The following is a 20008-nucleotide window of genomic DNA, read 5'->3' as shown; positions in this document are numbered from 1 at the left end:
AATGAATATCAATGGAGACATCTATTTAAAAAATATTTTTTAAAAAGTTCGATATTATCATAAAAAAATTATATAGTTTTAGTATGCAATATTCATTTTTCAGAAAAAAATTAATTTATTAATTATTATTAACAAATCAATTAAAATTTAATTTAATTGAATATAAATTTGAATACACTCAAACATATATTTTTCTTTCCCGGATTGAGATATAATACATATGGTAGGAGCCATTATATATAAATTAGTGTGAATGTATGTGGGTGGAAAAGGGTAGTGGGAAATGGAGCAAGAGGCGCTAACGTTTGGGGATTGGCTTTGGCTGACCAATCAACGTATGAAAATCACCCCACGTGAAGTGGGTGTCCTACAACTTGGGCCGAATTCAAGGAAAACTGTCCTGAAATTACAGCTCCTAAATCCCATAAACAAATGATTTGGAGATCACAAGTTGTGACTTGCCCACCCGTGAATCACAGGATCTAGCACAAAACGACAGAAAAGAGACATTTGATTTGGGGAGAGAGGGTGGTAATCCCAACAAAGTAGTGTGGGCAAATCACTTCCCGGTGAGCACTATCGTATGCTTTTCTGAAGCTCATCGACAAATTTGGATATTGTGTAAGTATCTTTCAATTATGAGGTAGGAAGCAGTAAATAATACATAAAAAATAGTATACAGATAACAACATGCGATAATATGGTAGAAACAATACTGTTATTTTATCAATGCTAATCCCAAATGATCATTTTGTTGTCTCATAAACTCTCAGCATTTTCTCTAAACTTCTTGTATATATCGCTTCTATAGTAATTTCGGGTTCTTATCACCAAAATTAGAGACGTCAAGGCTCCAAAGAAGGTAACAAAAGTCAAGATTATAAACGGTAGCCTGTAACAGTGACTGCCAATGCAGGTCAATGCTTTCACTGAGGATCGTGTTAGACCTTTCTTTGCAAGATCCTTCATTGCCTCTCGATCGTATAGAAACCCAGTAAGCTTCACGTTAAATATGTACGAGCCGAGAGGACTAGCCAACTGTCCACAATTGAACAATGTGGAGTAGTACTTAAGGCCGAAAAGCTCGGAAATGATGGCGAAAATCAGCGGCAGTTGTGCACCAAATGAGAATCCAATTATGATGGATGCTACATAGAGTGAACCTGGCATTGGAAACGCAACCAGGAGGTAGCCAATGCAGGCAAGTAGAAGGACCAAGGTCATCATGAGTGGCCGTGGAACCTTGTATTTTACAATTAGTGTTTCAGAGACAAATCCAGAAAACACCCTTCCGAAGAAATTCCAGATGCTAACAAGGGACACAAAGGAAGTAACTGTCTTGTTGGGGTAGCCAAGGGATTCACCAATCTGCCCCAAGTTGTCTACTGCTGTTAAGCTTGCTCCAAGTCCACAGAATGTTGCAAGAAACAGAACCCACATGTCAAGGCTTGTCAGTGCTTGCAAAATTGTGTAGTCTTCTCCTCTCTCAGGCCTGTCACAAATGGTTAAGAAACAAGACTTTTCTACCTTTTCATCACCCTGTTTTGGAGAACCAGGCATGGAAACCACTTGTTTGGATTCAACTATTTCAGGGGTTGACTTGTCTACTGTTATCTCCATTGGAGAACCAATTGGGTGTTTCTGCATGTTCCAAATGAGCAATTCTTCTCTAACGGAAATAAAGAGAGGGGAAAAGACAAGGAAACAAACCACTGTGGCAGCCCCAGCATATGCTGCTTTCGAGAAAGTAACTAGTTTCTCTGTCAAAGTTATTAGCATGAGAAAAACTGCTAGCAAAATGGAGGCGCTAAGGAACTGGTAAAACACTCTAATTTCATTCGGGTGTCTAACAGGCTTCATTGTCCGAATTGTATATACAAATATTACGGAAATTGCAGCAGGAAGCCATCCGATAAGAAGAATAAGAGATTTGGAATCATTTCCATATACAGCTAAGTAAATTTGTGTCATTACAGCTCCACTGAGCCCTGTATAGCCCTTCAACAGGCCTAACATTGAACCCCTGCTTTCAGGGAAGTTCTTGACACTGGTGACAAGAGCTCCAGTGTTGGCAAAATTCTGAGAATTAGCTCCTATGCAGATGTAAATGCACATTTGCCAAACCTTTGGCTTGGCTATTCTACCAGTCACAGCTAACCATATCATGAAATACCCTCCGAAGTTTAATGCAGCACCAACTAGAAGAACAAACCAAGTGGGAGTTACCTCAGCAATAAGACCGGAAAAAACCCCAACGTTAGCACCAAGATCCTTTGAGAAGCCCAAGAGATTGAGCGTTGTCTGATCATAATCCAGTGCAGCTTTGATCTCTTTGGAGTAGGTTCCAAATAGATATGTGGCACCAGCTCCAGCCATGATTAGAAAGGATGCAAAAAGTGCAAACCATCTTCCTCTCAGGAACTGTACCGTGAAAGGCAACAGTTCACTGCCTTTGAGCCCTCTTCCCATCGTCACACTGCTCCTTGCAAATGACTCTATTATCTGAGTCTGTGAAGAAGATGGAAAAGAGAGAATTGAAGAAGAAGGAAAGGGGATCTGTGAACTTTATAAATAAGACAAGAATTCAGAATGACTGAAGTTTAGGTAGGCCAGGTTATAGAAAATTTAAAGGAGTGAAGTTTTTACTTGCAGGGATTCCTCGGCCTTTGATTCAGCTGAGTCCAAAAAGAGTAGTTTATCTTTGACACAAAAATTAACTGTAGACGAATCTGCTTGTATTATAATTTGTAAATTGCAAACAAGTTGTAAGTAATTCTGATAATTAAGTTTGGTCAGCCTATTGTTTTCTAAGTTGACTTGAATGGTCTTTTTTTTTTTTCTAAAAGAAAAAGAAAATATTAATTTATCCACTAAACTTTAAAGCTTTAGCTGTCTTAAGTTTTATTTAATTTTATTAAAATTGATGGACACCAAACATATAAAAATTGATTTTATTATTTGGAAGCAGATTTAATTGGTGTTGTTGAACTATAATGAAATTAAATTGTTAAATATCAAATCTACTTATATGGAAGATTCATTTATGGGCGTAATTAGTGGGGAGCAGAAAGAGTTGATGCAATTTCAAAACTATCAAATTTATAGCTTAATTTTTGTTATTAGTGTGATTTTAATTTTAATCTTAATATTAATGCTGAAGTATTGGGATAATTAGGTGAGAACCTTTTCTGTTTTAATTTCTTCACATCTTATACTCAAATTATTCTTTCAAAGAAAACACAAAATATTAATTAATCCACTCAACTTTAAATCTTTTTGACTCTCTATGTCTTTTTAATCTCTTTACAAAATTAACGTTTAAATATCTCAAACGTTTCGTTCCCCTTTTAAAATATACTTTCATTTTGGGATATTAAAAACTTTTTTTAAGCCTTCAATGTTTATTTTTTTCAATTTGATCCTTACAAGAAATTTTAAAAACTATTTTTTTATATTTTAAATAAAAACATAAATAATAAAAAGAATATATTTTAAAAAGTCTAAACTTATGAAAACTAAAAACTATTCAAAATTCAAAAAATAAAATATTCTAAATTTCAATGTTGTCTAAATCGGACCATATCGACCAATAAAATTGGCTAGGGTATTGGTTTGGTGAGATGTAAAATATTGATTGACCCACAAACCGGTAAAAATTAGTTGAATTGTGCTAAAAATCGATTGAACCAATAGTTGAACTGATTTTTATAATTTTTAAAACTATTTTAATGTTTTATTTTTTAATAATTTATTTGCTTAAAACTTGTTGGGTTGTTCCAATTAGGAATTCCTGGGCTGGCCTGACTTGGCCTGTTTTAATGTTTATAATGATAAAACTTAAAATTTTTTATATTAATATTTATATAAATTAATATTATTATTAATATTATAATTAAATTTAGATATAAAATAATTTATATTATTTTTTTAATCATGTGAAAATAAAATAAAATAAAGAATACACAGATTTTACATGAAAACCCATTCGGGAAAAAATCACGAGCAGTGGAAAAGAAAATTCACTATGTCGAATTCGAATAAATACAAGAGGAATAGACTATGTCTATTTATAGGCTTGTAAAGCCATATCCTAATAAGATTGAAACACCTTATTCTAATCAATATAAAATAGATGGAGTTTAATAATGTTTGTTGAAAGCATTTTTTTGAAAAGGAGGAATCGACTTTTTAAAATGAAAATTGGAGTCGTCACCAATCCTTTTTTGATGAGGTGTGATCGGGTCACCTCGAAAAGTGGTTATTTTTAATAAACGATTTGATTTATTAAAAACGATTTTGGTCTACGAAATTCAGAAAATTGGTTCGGGAGTCGGTTACGCACGAGGAAGGAGTAGCACCCTCATAATGCCCAAAATTGGTACCTAATTGATTAATTAGTGTCTTAGTGTCGAAAATTAAAAATTTAAAGAAATTTTAAAAATACAATCCTTTGTTAAAATATTATTTAATCGAAAAAATTTTAGGAGATAATGTATTTCACACTAATTGAAGAAAAGACTAAAACTTGAAACGGAAAAGGACTAATATTAAACAAAGAAATAAATAAGCATGGTAAAAAAAACTTAAAAACAAAAATAGTAATAGTAATGATGATATTAATAATAATATAAAAAGGGAAAAAATAATATTATATAAGAAGATATAAATAAATGATAAAATAAAATAAAGGTATTTAAGGTTTTTAGATAAATAAATAAATAGAATGAAAATATAATAATAGTAGTAATAACAGTACAAAACTAGTTAATATAGTACCATGATAATAATAAAAATAAAAATAATAAAATAATAAAAATAACAATATGTTACTAATAATAATAAATAAATGGTAATAAATATATATAAAATAATAGTAACAGAAATAAAATAAATATAATATAATAAATATAAAAATAAAAATAAACATGTTACTAATAATAATAATAATATATAATAATAGTGATAATATTAAAATAATGATAATAATGTCAAATTAATCCATTTAATAATAAAATAGCAAAGTAACTAAAAAAAAGACTAAATTGAATTGAAAACAGGAGTTTTGGGGCAAAATCAGAAACAAATAAAAGAGAAAAGGACAGAAATGAAACGCGCACTCAACGTGGAAGGACCGAACTGGAAAATATTCTCCCCTCCAAAACGCATAGCTTAAAAAAAGACCGAATCAAAATCAAGTCAAAATCATGGGGTAAAAATTAAAAATAATATAACTTTAATTGTAAATTTACAAAAAAAGCGGAGGGGCTAAAAGTGAAATTAGCCCCTCCCTAGAAAACACGCGGATCCTCCTCGGGTCGGGTCACTAGCGCGGGTCGACCAAAGAGCTAGAAATTGTAAAGCGACATTCATAAACCAAAAGAAAAAAATAAAAACATGAGAAAATATGCATGCATAAAATACGACGATGATGAATGAATAAAGATAATATAACTTAGGAAACCGGTTAACAAAACAAACAATAAAATATAGCTAATTAAAGAAAAATGTAATCAAATTTACAAGCACAAATGAACGATAATACCAAAAAAATGAATAAATAACATGTCACAATAACATATGGAATAATATAAAACAAATAGATCATAAAAGCTAGCACATGCTAGAATTTGAAATATTTTATAAAAAACTAGGAATATGTATATACGTACAAAAATTTAAGTTAGATCATCGAACGATAAAAATATAGAGTAAATAATATACAAACTTTAACATATAAATGAATTGCAGGATAAGTATTATAAGAAGAACTTTGAAAAGAAAACTATACAAAATGATTTAAACCCAAAATTTATCGATAATATATAATATAGATAAATATAGTAATGGATGTCAATATAAATTTTTAAACCAATGGCGTACATGTTAGAAAGTTTTAAGATAAATAGATTATATGAATATAACCGTATAAAAATATCTAAAAGAATGTATATGAACTACTAACTAGGTAATATGAAATGAATGATTGTACAAAAATAATTTGAAACGAGATTTATTCATCCACAATGATTAATATACATGAAGTAAAAAGCTTAATATAAACAACGCATATACAAAAGGGTAATAATATAGGAAAATATTTGAAACAGACAAAACATATAATACCAAAATTGGATTTAAAAGAAATAAACAATATATATAAATAAAATTAAAAAAATATGAACATATTCAAAAGAGGATTTAAATAAGTAATTCGATATAAATCATGTATGTGTATATATAAATATCGATGCATGAATATAAATATTATGCAAATCTTTTAAACATAAAATTACACGAAGAAAATTTTAGAATGATTATATGGTATAATAAAAAATGTACAAAATATTTTTAAAATGAAATATCAAAATAGACCATACACACATAATAAAGAAAATAAAAAAAAGGGATATAAAATGTGAAAGGTTTTTAAATAATAACAAAAAAAGAGTATGATAAAATATATTTTATATACGTAAGGTTTTAATATATATGCAAATAGATTCAAAAGAAATTGTGTACGTGAAGTAACATATAATTAATAAGATATATAGAATAAAATCCAACTTTATCGTAAACTACATATATTTAATAGTATATAAGAACATTTAAAGGATATATTATACAAAATCTTTAAAACTATGCAATATACGAAACAAAAAAAAAACATCCTGATAACTCAAAGGTATATACATCCATATATAAAATAAGTATTGAGTGAATAAATAAATAAAAAATGAATTATGCCAATTAAAAGGACTCAATTAAAATAGAATTAAACTAAAAGGATATTTAATAAAAAAAACAAGCTGCTGAAATTAAAGGAAGGACTAAAGCACAATGCACTCCAATGCTCAGGGATCAAAATTGGCAATATGCCAGGCCCCGAAACGCAGCATTGAGGCGCGGGTCAAATTAAAACAACGCGCAAATTCCAGGGCAAAATTAAAATAATAATAGAAAGAATTGACTGATGCTGAATCAAATGTTAATGCAAACTGGAGGGACCAGTTATGCAAATTTCCTGTTAATGGAAAACGCGCGGATCATCCCCGGGTCGGGTCAACGCGCGGATCTAGGGGCTCAAAGCGACGTCGTTTAGACGTTAAGGCCCCCTAACACCAAACGGTGTCGTTTCATAAACAGTACAAATCTAAAAAATTAATTAAACCTCATTTGGTCATTCAGTTGTTTCTAAAAAGAAAAATGCTCCCATTCCTCTGCTAGGGTTTTGACCCTGCTTTGGGGAGCCACCTAGGAGGATCATCGGTGCTTCGGCACCTCCGCCCCTGACATCAATCCATGGAGCGAATCCAGGTAACCCCCTTTTACTTTCATTTTTTATTTTAAAAAAATCGTTTGTAAAATACACGAAAGGAAGGAATAAAAGAAGCACGATTGCAAAAAAAAAAAAGGAAAGAAAAATTCAGAAAAAGAACAGAAGACAACCTTTTAAACCTTGGATCCGATTTTGGTTGCTATTGATTTTTATTTTTTTTATTTAATATGCGTAAAAACCCAGAAGAATGAAACTAAAAAAACATCCAAAAGATTTCGAATCGGAAAACACCTTTCGATTTTGATAGCCCATTTTTTGTGTTTCAATCTGTGTCCCCTTTTTACAATGAACATAGGGCTTTTATATAGCCGAAAATCTAAATAAAAATACAAAGAATTTCCTTTCTATTGTTTTACTCTTTGCTGTTGTTTTTGCTGTGCTGTTCTTGTCCTCATGCAGGTACGGAGGAGAACGTAGAGCACGTACAGAGGCTATGCGCTAGCGTACGGAGGTAGCTGGCGCTACGGAGGCTGCTAGTGATCGGGGCTGCGGCGCAAAAGGGGAACAAAACCCTAGGGTTTCTGTCCTTAAAATGTTTCGGGCCGTTTAGGCCAATGTAACTTTGGGTCTGAGTTAATTTGGGCTCGTATTGGGTTTTGAATTTGGGCTATGTAATTGGACTTTGATGGACTATTAATATTTAGATTTTATTATTATTATTATTATTTATTTTTTGTTTGTAACGGGCCGGGCAAATTTGGCCCACTACGCTCCGTATACTTCCACGTCAATCTACAAGAGACATTGAATAAACTCAAGTAAGCTTATGGAAACTTAGTAAGTTCGTAGGCATAAAACATAAATCTTACCAAATATTTAGACACTTATACAATATACACAATTATTAAGTTCACCTGTCAACCACAATCATTGATGAGTTCCCTTGTATAAACTCACTACCACTTATCCATTTCCTTTAATTCTTTTGGGCCCATTTGTCACATACCATTCTTAATCAAATTAGGGAACGGTTACGGAAAATTGAGTACTTCACTTTCACTTTTCCATAGTATAACTATGGTCTTGCGTATGATCACTTATCACTTTTCGAAATTATAGTTCTGCCACGGTCTTACACGGATCATATTTATCACTTGTCACTTGTCACTAATCAGATAAGTGTAGCTAAAGCTACCACTTATCACTTGTCACTTGTCACTGATCAGATAAGTGTAGCTGAGGCTACCACTGATCACTTGTCACTTGTCACTGATTAGAAGTACTCAAATCAGACGTTCCACTCAATTTGAACATTTATTCAGTTTTTACATTGTCATTTTATTCTCAATTCATTAATAAATATATCTCATTATACATTATATAATTCATAAAATTAATATTTAATCATTAAATTTCAGCCATATGAACTTACCTGGGTCGATTTCCAAAATTTGTGAAAATTCAGGGACTAATCGGCTACTTTCTCTTTTTCTCGAATTGCTTCGGGTTCTCGATCTACCATTGTAAAATCATTCACTTATCAGTATTGACTTCACATTCATTCTATTTCACATCCTTAATATTTATAACCCGCTTATAAGTAACATTATTTGTAATTTCACTATTTACCTATGTATATTCAATGTTGTCCATCTGTGTCATAGTTACTAAATTATTTTTATTTTGAGCTACAGAACTCCAAATTATGATCCGCTAATTTTCCCTAAAACTAGGCTCACATATCTTCTTATTATAAAATTTTTAGAATTTTTTGTTCAGCCAATAAGTACAGTTTATTCTTTAAAGTCGCCCTTGTTCTACTATCTAACAATTCCGACCCTTCTTCACTAAAATTTTATTATCTCCTCGTACAGGATTCGGATGATGTTCCCATTTATTTCTATTGAAAATAGACTTATTGAGGATTTTAAAAATATAAATTTAAGGCCCTAATTATTTTTATCCAATTTTTTATGATTTTCCAAAGTCAGAATAGGGTAACTCGAAATCATTCTAACATTGTCTCACAAAATTTATTATATCTCATGATTTACAATTCCATTACTTTCACCATTTTTCTATAACAAACTAGACTCAATAAGCTTTAATTACATATTTTATTCATCCTCTAATTAAATTTATAAAATATTTGGTGATTTTTCAAAGTTAGACTACTGCTTCTGTCCAAAACTGTTTTAGTGCAAATGTTGATTTCAATTTTTGCCCCAAATTTCATAGTTCATACAATTCAGTCCTTGCTCAATTAAGATAATTTTTCCCAATTAATACTTTACCTAGAAATTAAAATTTATTTCAAAACTATTGAAATTTATAATTTCCATATAAAACCCAAACTTCAAACTATTTTACAATTAGGTCTCAAACATTCACTTTCTATTAAATTCTTTCAATAAAATCAGCATATAAACAATGTAAAGCTCTAATTCCATGCTAAATCATCATATTCTTCCAACACATATTCATAGCAACTTTCAATTTCTTTCATAGAATCAAAAACTAATGAATTCAACAAGTGCACCTAGTTGTAAAAATCACAAAAACACAAAAATTTCAAGAAATAATCAAGAATTGAACTTACTTGCAGTAAAAATATGAAAAACCAGCTTAAGAAAACCCTTCTATGGTGTTTTTTCTGATGAGAATGTAGAAAAATGAAGAGAAATCTAGATAATTCCACTTTAGTCCTAGCTTTATTAAGTAAATTTTGTAATATTCCAATTTTACCCTTAATTCTCCTTATTTTCTTGCTGATTTCATGCCCTTGCCGTCCAGCCCAAATAAACCTTGGGTCTATTTTCCTTTTAAACCCTCTTTCTTCTATCATTTAAGCTATTTAATCATTTCTCAAAATTTTACATTTGTTACAATTTAGTCCTTTTTATGCAATTAACTATCGGAACTTTAAAATTTCTTGACGAAACTTTAATACTAACTTATTAACACTCCATAAATATTTTTATAAATATTTATGGCTCGGTTTAAAATTTTCAAAGTCTCGATACCTCGTTTTCGATTGTAATTATTTTAATATTTATTTCTAGTCCACTATTCGCTATTTCAAAAATTTTCCTAACTTAATATCTAACTTATATTCACTAAATTAATAATATTTTCTACTCATTTTTCGGATTTAGTGATCTCGAATCACTGTTCCGACACCACTAAAAATTTATGCTATTGCCTCCGATTGTAAAGACATAACCTGTGAGAGATCTTCTTCTATCAAGGTCTCCAGCAAAATCAGCATCAACATACCCAATGACTCCATCTCTAATTCTTCCAAACTTTAAGCAGACATCAGTAGTTCCTCGTAAGTATCTTAAATTCCACTAAACTGTTTTCCAGTGTTCTTTACTGGGATTCGCCATGTATCTGCTAACTGCACTGCCTGCATATGATAAATCTGGACGTGAACAAATCATAGGATACATGAGAGATCCCACTATACTAGAGTATAGAACATGTGACATGTACTCAATCTCATCATCTGATTATGGAGACAAAGCCGATGAAAGTCTGAAATGGGCTGCTAAAGGAGTACTAATAGGCTTAGCACTCTGCAGATTGAACCTGCAAAAAACTTTCTCAATGTACCTCTTCTGAATTAGGTACAATTTACTTGCTTTTCTATCTCTGAGAATCTCCATACCAAGTATCTTCTTTGCTGGTCCCAAATCTTTCATATCAAATTCTTCACTTAGTTGGGCTTTGACCTTTCTTATCTCTCATTTATCTTTTGCTACTATTAACATGTCATCAACATAAAGAAGTAGATGCACAAAATAACCATCATTGTTTTTCTTAAAGTAAACACAACTGTTAAAACTATTTATTTTGAAATCATGAGAAGTCATAAAAAAATCAAACCTCTTGTACCACTATCTTGGTGGTTGTTTCAAACTGTAAAGAGACTTTTTTAGCAAGCAAACGTAGTCTTCTTTTTCTAAGACTGTAAAACCCTCTGGTTGTTGCATGTAAATATCCTCCTCAAGTTCTCCATGCAAAAATGTAGTTTTTACATCTAATTGCTCAAGCTCCAAATCATGCATGACCACAATACCAAGCAAAGCTCAAATCCAACTATGCTTCACAACTGGGGAGAACACATCTGTGAAGTCCACTCTTGGAATTTGACTGTAACCCTTTGCAATAAGCCTTGCTTTATATCTGGGTTCTTCAACTCCTGGAGTCCCTTATTTCTTTTTAAACACTTATTTACAACGAACAACCTTTTTACCTTTAGGAAGTTTCACAAGGTCCCATGTTCTATTTTTGTGGAGTGATTTCATCTCCTCTTGCATAGCGAACATCCACTTTTCTAAGTCTTCACAGCTAATTGCCTCAGAATATTTAGATGGCTCTCGGTTTGCATATATATCTTTTGTAACGACGTAAAAATTTCTCTTTCGGTCGTTAATTGAGGCGATTATTTGAAAATTTGAAAATCGACTTTCGATTTTATTAAAAAAGGGAGTCGCCACCGATCTTTTTACTAGGTGTGACCGGACACCTAATAAATCATCCTTTTTTAGAAAAGAAAACTTATTCTTGCACAAAAATGAAGGCCGAATTTAGGTCTACGTCAAAAGCCAGAGTAACGTTGGGTTCGGGAGTCGGTTACGCGCAAGGAAGGTATTAGCACCCTCGCGACGCCCAAAATTGGTATCTTATTAAACACGTGTTGTCTTGATTTTCAAAAATACGAATTCAATTTGACATTTAAGTGTGATCCGATTGAAGGAAATGAGAAGTTGTAAGTTTTTGGTTTTTGGTTTTTTAGAAGAATATCCCGTTTTTAACACGAGCCGACTAACTTCACCCAACATAGCAATGAAATTAATGACTTAATGTTAAAATCGGTACATTGCCTTATTCTTAAAATTAAAATGTAAAAAGTTTCTAAAATGATAGTAAAAAAATCTAAGAATATTATTGTAAAAAATGCGAATAGTGATGTGAATAATATAAAATATTAAAATATCAAAATATTAGAATAATAATAATTAATATTGACAAATAAAAAATAAAATAGAAATAAAAAGGTGTACATAATATATATATTAGAAATAACAATGATGTTTAAAAATAATACTATTAATAATACTACATAAATATGTACATATATAAAAAATAAATACGTGATAATATTAAAAATATGTACATAATATAGTGTAAAAAATACATACATAATATAATTAAAATATATACATAAGATAACATGTAAAATATATATATAAATAATATAGTATTAAAGATATATACATAAAATAGTATAATATATATATACGTAATATAGAATTTAGAATATACCTAATATATTAAAAGAATATATATATAATATAATATTAAGAAATATAATAATAACAAAAAAGAGAGAGAGGGAGAGAGTGGGTGATTTTCGGCCACAAGGCCGGCCACCGTCCGGTCACCGGACCGCCGCCGGCGCCATCGGCACCACCGTACACGGCAGTCGGACCTCAAAAAAAACTTTTTCGGTAAAAATGGATAAGCTTCCTCCTTTTATTTTTACTTTCGGATAAAAGAAACAAAATAAGATTGAAAGAAAAAATAATAAGTAAACAAAGAACTTAAAACGATAATAGACGAAGAAACCTCTTTTGCTTTGATCTTTGATTAATCTCCAAAAAAACTACTCTCTCCAAAAACTAGCCTTTACAATAACTCTTCTCCTTGATTACTCTAAAAAAACCTCTCAAAAATCCTTTACAATAACTTTCTCCCCCAAAACTTCTTCCTCCTCTAAATACAAAATATGAGAAGGCTTATATAGCCATTTACAAAATATTTTTTATTGTTTATGTCTTCATTTGTAGGTACAAGTGGTGGTGGAGCAAGTGTGGTTAGTGGAGTAGGTAATGGAGCAAGTGTGGCTAATGGATTTGGTGGTGGAAAAGGTGTGGCTAGTGGTGTTGGTGGTGGAAAAGGAGTGGCTAGTGGAGTTGGTGGTGGAAAAGGTGTGGCTAGTGGAGTTGGTGGTGGAAAAGGAGTGGCTAGTGGAGTTGGTGGTGGAATAGGTGTGGCTAGTGGAGTTGGTAGTGGAAAAGGCTAAGATTTAGTTGAGAAAAGTTTAAGTTGTGGGCTAGGGTTCTTTTATTTTGATTTGGGCTTAGGGTTTGGGCCATTGGGGTTTTGATGTAAATTAGGCTTTGGGTAGTTAAGATTTTAGGTTTTGGGTTTAATTTTGGTGGGTTAGGTAAGGCTAAATTGGGTTTTGATGTAAATGGACTAAAATTGGCCTACAACAGCTGCCCCTCTTTGCTTATTATCGTGTAATGAGAATAGAGCAAAGATACAAAGAAAGGCTAATTTTGCCCGGTCTTGCTAAGTATGGACTTTTTTGGTGCTCTTCTCATCCAGGTAGTCTCTTTCCAGTCCACCGCATCTTGTAGCTTTGGTTCAATCCACTGCAAATTCGGAGATATGCCTTGTAGCTTCAATCTGTTCCAATGTAACTTCAAGGATATGAGATTTGTGGCTTCGATCCGCTTCACTATAACTTCAAAAAGATAAGATCTACAACTTCAATATGCTCTTCTATCGCTTCAGTGAGATAAGGTTTTGGTCTTCTCTTCTTCCACTTTAGAAAGGCAAGATCTGATATCCTCGATCAACTCTACTGTAACTTCAGGGAGACAAAATCTGGTGTCTTCAATCAGCTCTAATATTGATTCTTTACTCGGCATGTGATCCTGAGCTCAACTCATTTCTCGCAATATGAATTGACTCTTTAAAACTAAACATTAAAAACAGAAATTGAAAATAGCTCAGCACGTGCGCCAAGGCTCAACTTACTTATCCCAATATGAGTTGATTTTTAAAACAAAATTTGTAAAGCAGATTTTGAAAATACCTCGGTATGTGACCCGAGGCTCAACTCATTTCTCGTAATATGAGTTGATTCTTGAAAAGCATAAATTGAAAAAACATTAATTGAAAATACCTCAGCGTGCCCCGAGGCTCAACTCATTTCTCGCAATATGAGTTGATTTTTTGATGAACAGAAATTAAAACTACCTCAACGTGTCCTAAGGCTCAATTCACCTCTCGCAACATGAGTTGATTTTTTTGAAAAACAGAAGTTGAAAACACCTCAGCGTGTGACCCGAGGCTCAACTTACCTCTCGCAATATGAGTTGACAAACAGAAATTGAAAAATACCTCAGCGTGTAAGCCAATGCTCAACTCACCTCTCGCAATAGGAGTTGATTTTTTGAAAAATAGAAATTGAAAACACCTCAGCATGTGAGGCTCAACTCACCTCTCACAATATGAGTTGATTTTTGAAAAACATAAATTGAGCAGAAATTGAAAATACCTCAATGGGTCTTGAGGCTCAACTCACCTTTCACAATATGAGTTGATTTTTTGATGATAAATTGAAAATACCTCAATGTGACTTGAGGTTCAACTCACCTCTCGCAATATGAGTTGATTTTTTGAATTAAAACAGAAATTGAAAATAGAAATGGAAAACACCTCAGTGTCTTGAGGTTCAACCCACCTCTCGCAATATGAGCTGATTTTTTTGAAACACATAAATTAAAAAAAAATTAAAAACAGAATTTGAAAGGACCTCGACGTGTGGCCCGAGACTCAACTCACCTCTCGCAATATGAGTTGATTCTTTTGAAAAGCAGAAATTGAAAATACCTCAGCATGTCCCGAGGCTCAACTCACCTCTCGCAATATGAGTTATTTTTTTGATAAAAATAGAATTTGAAAATATCCCAGCGTGTCATGAGGCTCAACTCACCTCTCGCAATATGAGTTGATTTTTGACAAACAAAAATTGAAATTACCTCAGCGTCTTGAGGCTCAACTCACTTCTCGCAATATGAGTTAATTTTTTTGAAACATAAATTAAAAAAACAAAAATTGAAAATACCTCAGCGTGTCCTGAGGCTCAACTCATCTCTCGCAATATGAGTTGATTTGAAAAGCAGAATTTGTAAGGCAAAAATTGAAAAACAGAAATTGAAAATACCTCAGCATGCCTTGAGGCTCAACTCACCTCTCGCAATATGAGTTGATTTTTGAAAAACAGAAATTAAAAGCAGAAATTGAAAAATAGAAATTAAAAATACTTCGGCGTGCCCCGAGGCTCAGCTCACCTCTTGCAATATGAGTTGATTTTTGAAAGGCATAAATTGAAATTACCTCAGCGTGTCCTGATGCTCAACTCACCTCTCGCAATATGAGTTGATTTTTTGAAAAGCATAAATTGAAAAAACGGAAATTGAAAATACCTCAGCGTGTGACCTGAGGCCCAACTCACCTCTCGCAATATGAGTTGATTTTTTTTGAAAGACAGAAATAAAAACATCAAAATACCAAAAGATGTCATCTGGTGGAACTCAGGTGTCCTTTCCTTTGATTCAGTACAGCTATCATCGAAACCTCTTGTTCTGCTGAAATACCTGTATATGTCATGCATGATGTTATCATGATATGCACATGTTTGCCTTAAATGCCTTTATGCCTACGTGATCATGCTATGCGCCTTGGGCTTGCTTGTCATTTGTCCCTTTCCGTCATGATTTTTGATGATCTGCGTTCATTGCTTTGACTCTTGACTTTCTCTTCAGGCCCTGTACCTGTCCTCTAGCTTCACGACTAATCTGCGTTTCTCAGATATCGCTCTTTTGCCCCTGTTGAACTTTGTCCTTACTTTGAGGCTCTTGTACTTATCAAATTCTTATCCGGGTAATGCTTAGCACTTCTTTTGTTTAGAGTATGTCATTTCACTTTTTATCATGTAAATGAACCACATAATGGGATGCATGAAAATGGTCAGGTAGGGGACAAAAGGATACCTCACATTTATTCATTTCAAATGTAGCAAACAAAGAAAGTTAATCAATGATAGTAAAAAAAGTGTCATAAAGAGAAAGGGGATCGCATTTCAACAAATACAAATGCTCTAGATATTCAACGCATAAACTCTTCCACGTTCCTCAATCAAGAATCTTTTCAAGCATGGCTTTCTTGCGTAAGAGATTTCGAGTTTTCAGAAATGCTTCAAATACTGTAGTCTCTCTGTTTGACCCACCGTTCAAAACGCCTTACTTTTTAAGCCAGTGCTTGCTTCATTAGAACGCCCTTTCGGGTTTTCATCCTAATCTTTTGTGTTAATCAAGACGCCCTTTTCGGGTTTTCACCTTGATCCCTCTCTCTTTTTCTTTTTTCTTTTCTTTTCTTTTCTCTTTTTTTTAAGATGCCTTTTTTCGGGTTTTCATTTTGATTTTCCTTTTTTTAAGCATAATATTTCTTCACAGCATCTGAATTCACTGGATTTGGTAACTCCTTCCCATCCATCTCAGTGAGAATCAAAGCTCCACCCGAGAATGCTTTCTTTATGGCGTATGGTCCTTCCCAATTTGGGGCCCATTTTTCTCGAAAATCCTTTTGCATTGGGAGAATCTTTCTCAGCACAAGTTCTCCTTCGTGGAATTCTCTTGGCCGTACTTTCTTGTCATGAGCCGCGATCATTCTCTTCTGGTACATCTGTCCATGACAAATTGCCTTTAGATGTTTTTCTTCGACGAGGTTTAATTGATCATATCGAGCTCGAACCCATTCTGCTTCTTCTAGTTTTGATTCCATTAAGACTCGTAGAGAGGGGATCTCAACCTTGATAGGTAGCACAGCTTCCATTCCATATACCAGAGAGAAAGGGGTTGCTCTCGTAGATGTCTGCACAGATGTACGATATGCATACAAAGTAAATGGTAGCTTCTCGTGCCAATCTTTATATGTCTCGGTCATTTTCCCAATAATCTTCTTAATATTCTTGTTGGCCGCTTCAACAGCTCCATTCATTTTCGAGCGATAGGGTGATGAATTATGATGCTTTATTTGAAATTGTTCACACACCTCCTTCATCATCTTGTTGTTCAGATTTATGGCGTTATCTGAAATGATTCTTTCAGGAAAACCATATCGACAAATGATTTCCTTTTTCAAAAACCTGAAAACTGCAGTCTTCGTCACGTTGGCAAACGAAGCGGCTTCTATTCATTTTGTGAAATAATCAGTGACCACAAAAATGAATCGGTGTCCATTAGAAGCTTTTGGGGAAATTGGCCCTATAACATCCATGCCCCACATAGAAAAAGGCCACGGAGAAGTCATGACGTGAAGGGGTAAAGGGGCTGCATGAATTTTATCACCATAAATTTGACATTTGTGGCATTTTCGTGCAAAACTGATGCAGTCACTTTCTATCGTCAGCCAGTAATAATCGAGTCTCATAATCTTCCTGGCCATAGTGAAACCATTAGCATGTGTCCCACAAATTCCCTCATGGACATCTTCAAGTATTTTTCGGGCTTCAACAGCATCTACGCATCTCAAGAGCACCTGATCTTTTCCTCTTTTGTACAGGATGTCCCCATCAAGAACGAATCCCGCTGCCATTCTTTTGAGTGTTCTTTTGTCGTTCTCATTTGCTTGTTCGGGGTACTTTTGATTCTTGACGTATTCTAAGATATCATGGAACCATGGCCGTCCATCTGGCTCTTTCTCAATACTGAAACAATGTGCAGGGACTTCATATATGCTCATTTGAAGAGGCATTATTTCTGTTTCTCTGTTTGCTTTGAACATTGAAGCCAAAGTGGCCAAGGCATCAGCCAATTGGTTTTCTTCTCGTGGGAAGTAATGAAAAGTTATTTCTTCGAATTCTTTAATCAGCTCTGCCACTAGATCACTGTATTTAACCAATTTCGGATCCCTCACTTCCCAATCTCCACGGATTTGGTAAATCACCAACGCTGAGTCTCCATATACCTCTAAAGTTTTGACGTTTCGTTTAATAGCTGCACGAAGTCCTATGATACAGGCCTCATATTCTACTATGTTATTGGTACAGAAGAAATTCAGCCTGGCAGTGAACGGATAATGGTTCCCTTCTGGTGATACTAAGACTGCTTCAATCCCGTGTCCCAATGCATTCGATGCACCATCAACGCTCATCTTCCATGACTTCTTTTTTGGTGACTCGCATTCTTTTTCTGTAATGCACATCAAGTCTTCATCTGGGAAATCAAATCTCAATGGCTCGTAATTCTCCGTTGTTCGAGTTGCTAAGAAGTCAGCTATTGCGCTTCCTTTTATTAACTTTTGACTCACATAGACGATGTCGTATTCTGATAGTAAGATCTGCCACCGTGCCATTCTTCCTGAGAGTGCAGGTGATTCCATTATGTACTTTATTGGATCTAGCTTTGAAATTAACCATGTTGTATGATATAACATTATTGCCTGAGTCTCCGAGCTACCCAAACCAGAGCGCAATAGTATTTTTCAATGGATGAATACTTTGCCTCATATTCAGCGAACTTTTTACTGAGGTAGTAGATCGCCTTTTCTTTCTTTCTTGACTCGTCATGTTGCCCAAGTACGCAACCCATTGAATTTTCGGACACAGTCAAATACAATATCAATGGTCTTCTCGGAGTTGGTGGTACTAGCACTGGAGGACTAGACAAATATTGTTTTATCTTATCAAAGGCCACCTGGCATTCCTCATTCCATTCTCCTGGGTTATGTTTTCGAAGGAGCCGAAAGATTAGGTCGTATTGGTTGGTAAGTTGAGCGATGAATCGGGCGATGTAGTTTAACCTCTCTAAAAACCACCTGACTTCCTTTTGCGTGCGCGGAGGTGGTAACTCTTGAATGGCTTTTATTTTATCTAGAGCAACCTCGATACCTCTTTCACTGACAATAAAGCCCAGCAATTTTCCCGAGCTTTAGCTGGAACTTTCTCAGTCTATCGAACAACTTCTTCAGGTTCACTACATGCTTTTCTTCCCTTCGAGATTTAACAATCATATCGTCGACGTAGACCTCTATTTCTTCATGCATCATGTCATGGAATAATATCACCATAGCCCTCTGATATGTTGCCCCAGTATTCTTTAGCCCAAATGGCGTCACCTTGTAGCAAAATGTTCTCCACATTGTTACGAAGGTAATTTTCTCCATGTCCTCAGGGGCCATCTTGATCTGATTATACCCCGAGAATCCGTCCATGAAAGAAAAAAATGAATGTTTTGCTGTGTTATCCACCAACGTATCAATGTGTGGTAAGGGAAAATTATCTTTAGGACTTGCTCGATTCAGGTCACGGTAATCCATGCACATTCGTACTTTGCCGTCTTTTTTTGGCACCGGGACTATGTTAGCCACCCATTCTGGATATTTGGAGGCTTGTACGAAGCCATCATCAAATTGCTTCCTAACTTCCTCTTTTATCTTCAACAACATCTCAGGCCTCATCCGTCTTAGCTTTTGTTGAATGGGCTTGCATTCTGGCTTTAATGGGAGCTTATGGACCACTACCTCTTCATCCAATCCTGGCATGTCCTGGTATGACCATGCAAATACATCTTTGTACTCGCGGAGCAAAGCAATCAAATTATGTCTGGTGTCTCTGAAATAGAGGTCCCAATTTTCACTTCTTGCTTCTTTTCTTCAGTTCTCAAGTTTATTATTTCAACAGTTTCTTGATGAGGCAAAATCTGTTTATCCTCTTGTTCCACCATTCTTAGCAAGTTAGGAGACGAGACATAGTCTTCAGCATTTTCTTCGGCTTCGAATTCTCCCAAACAAACAGCCTTCTCAAAATCGATTTCAGGACTCGTAATGGGTTTGTTCATGCAATTGATATCTGAGGACCTGAAAGTTGAA

The 20008-nt window shown here is 33.9% G+C and overlaps 1 protein-coding gene and 1 long non-coding RNA gene across 2 annotated transcripts; one reads left to right on the top strand and one right to left on the bottom strand.

The window, feature by feature from the left end:
* Positions 1-617: 617 nt before the first annotated feature.
* LOC107893348 (protein NUCLEAR FUSION DEFECTIVE 4) lies at positions 618-2678 on the bottom strand. Its single transcript, XM_016818309.2, has one exon. The coding sequence runs from the start codon at positions 2467-2469 to the stop codon at positions 760-762; it is 1710 nt and encodes a 569-aa protein (XP_016673798.1). The 5' UTR covers positions 2470-2678; the 3' UTR covers positions 618-759.
* A 4502-nt stretch (positions 2679-7180) lies between these two features.
* Positions 7181-7998, top strand: LOC107905151 (uncharacterized). The gene is made up of 2 exons (XR_001686461.2): positions 7181-7314; positions 7736-7998. It is a non-coding gene; the product is annotated as an uncharacterized lncRNA (long non-coding RNA).
* The last annotated feature ends 12010 nt before the right edge of the window (positions 7999-20008 follow it).

Source organism: Gossypium hirsutum, chromosome A08 (genome assembly GCF_007990345.1).
Source record: "Gossypium hirsutum isolate 1008001.06 chromosome A08, Gossypium_hirsutum_v2.1, whole genome shotgun sequence".
NCBI classification, from domain to species: Eukaryota; Viridiplantae; Streptophyta; class Magnoliopsida; order Malvales; family Malvaceae; genus Gossypium; species Gossypium hirsutum.
This window is presented reverse-complemented; position numbering and strand designations above follow the sequence as displayed.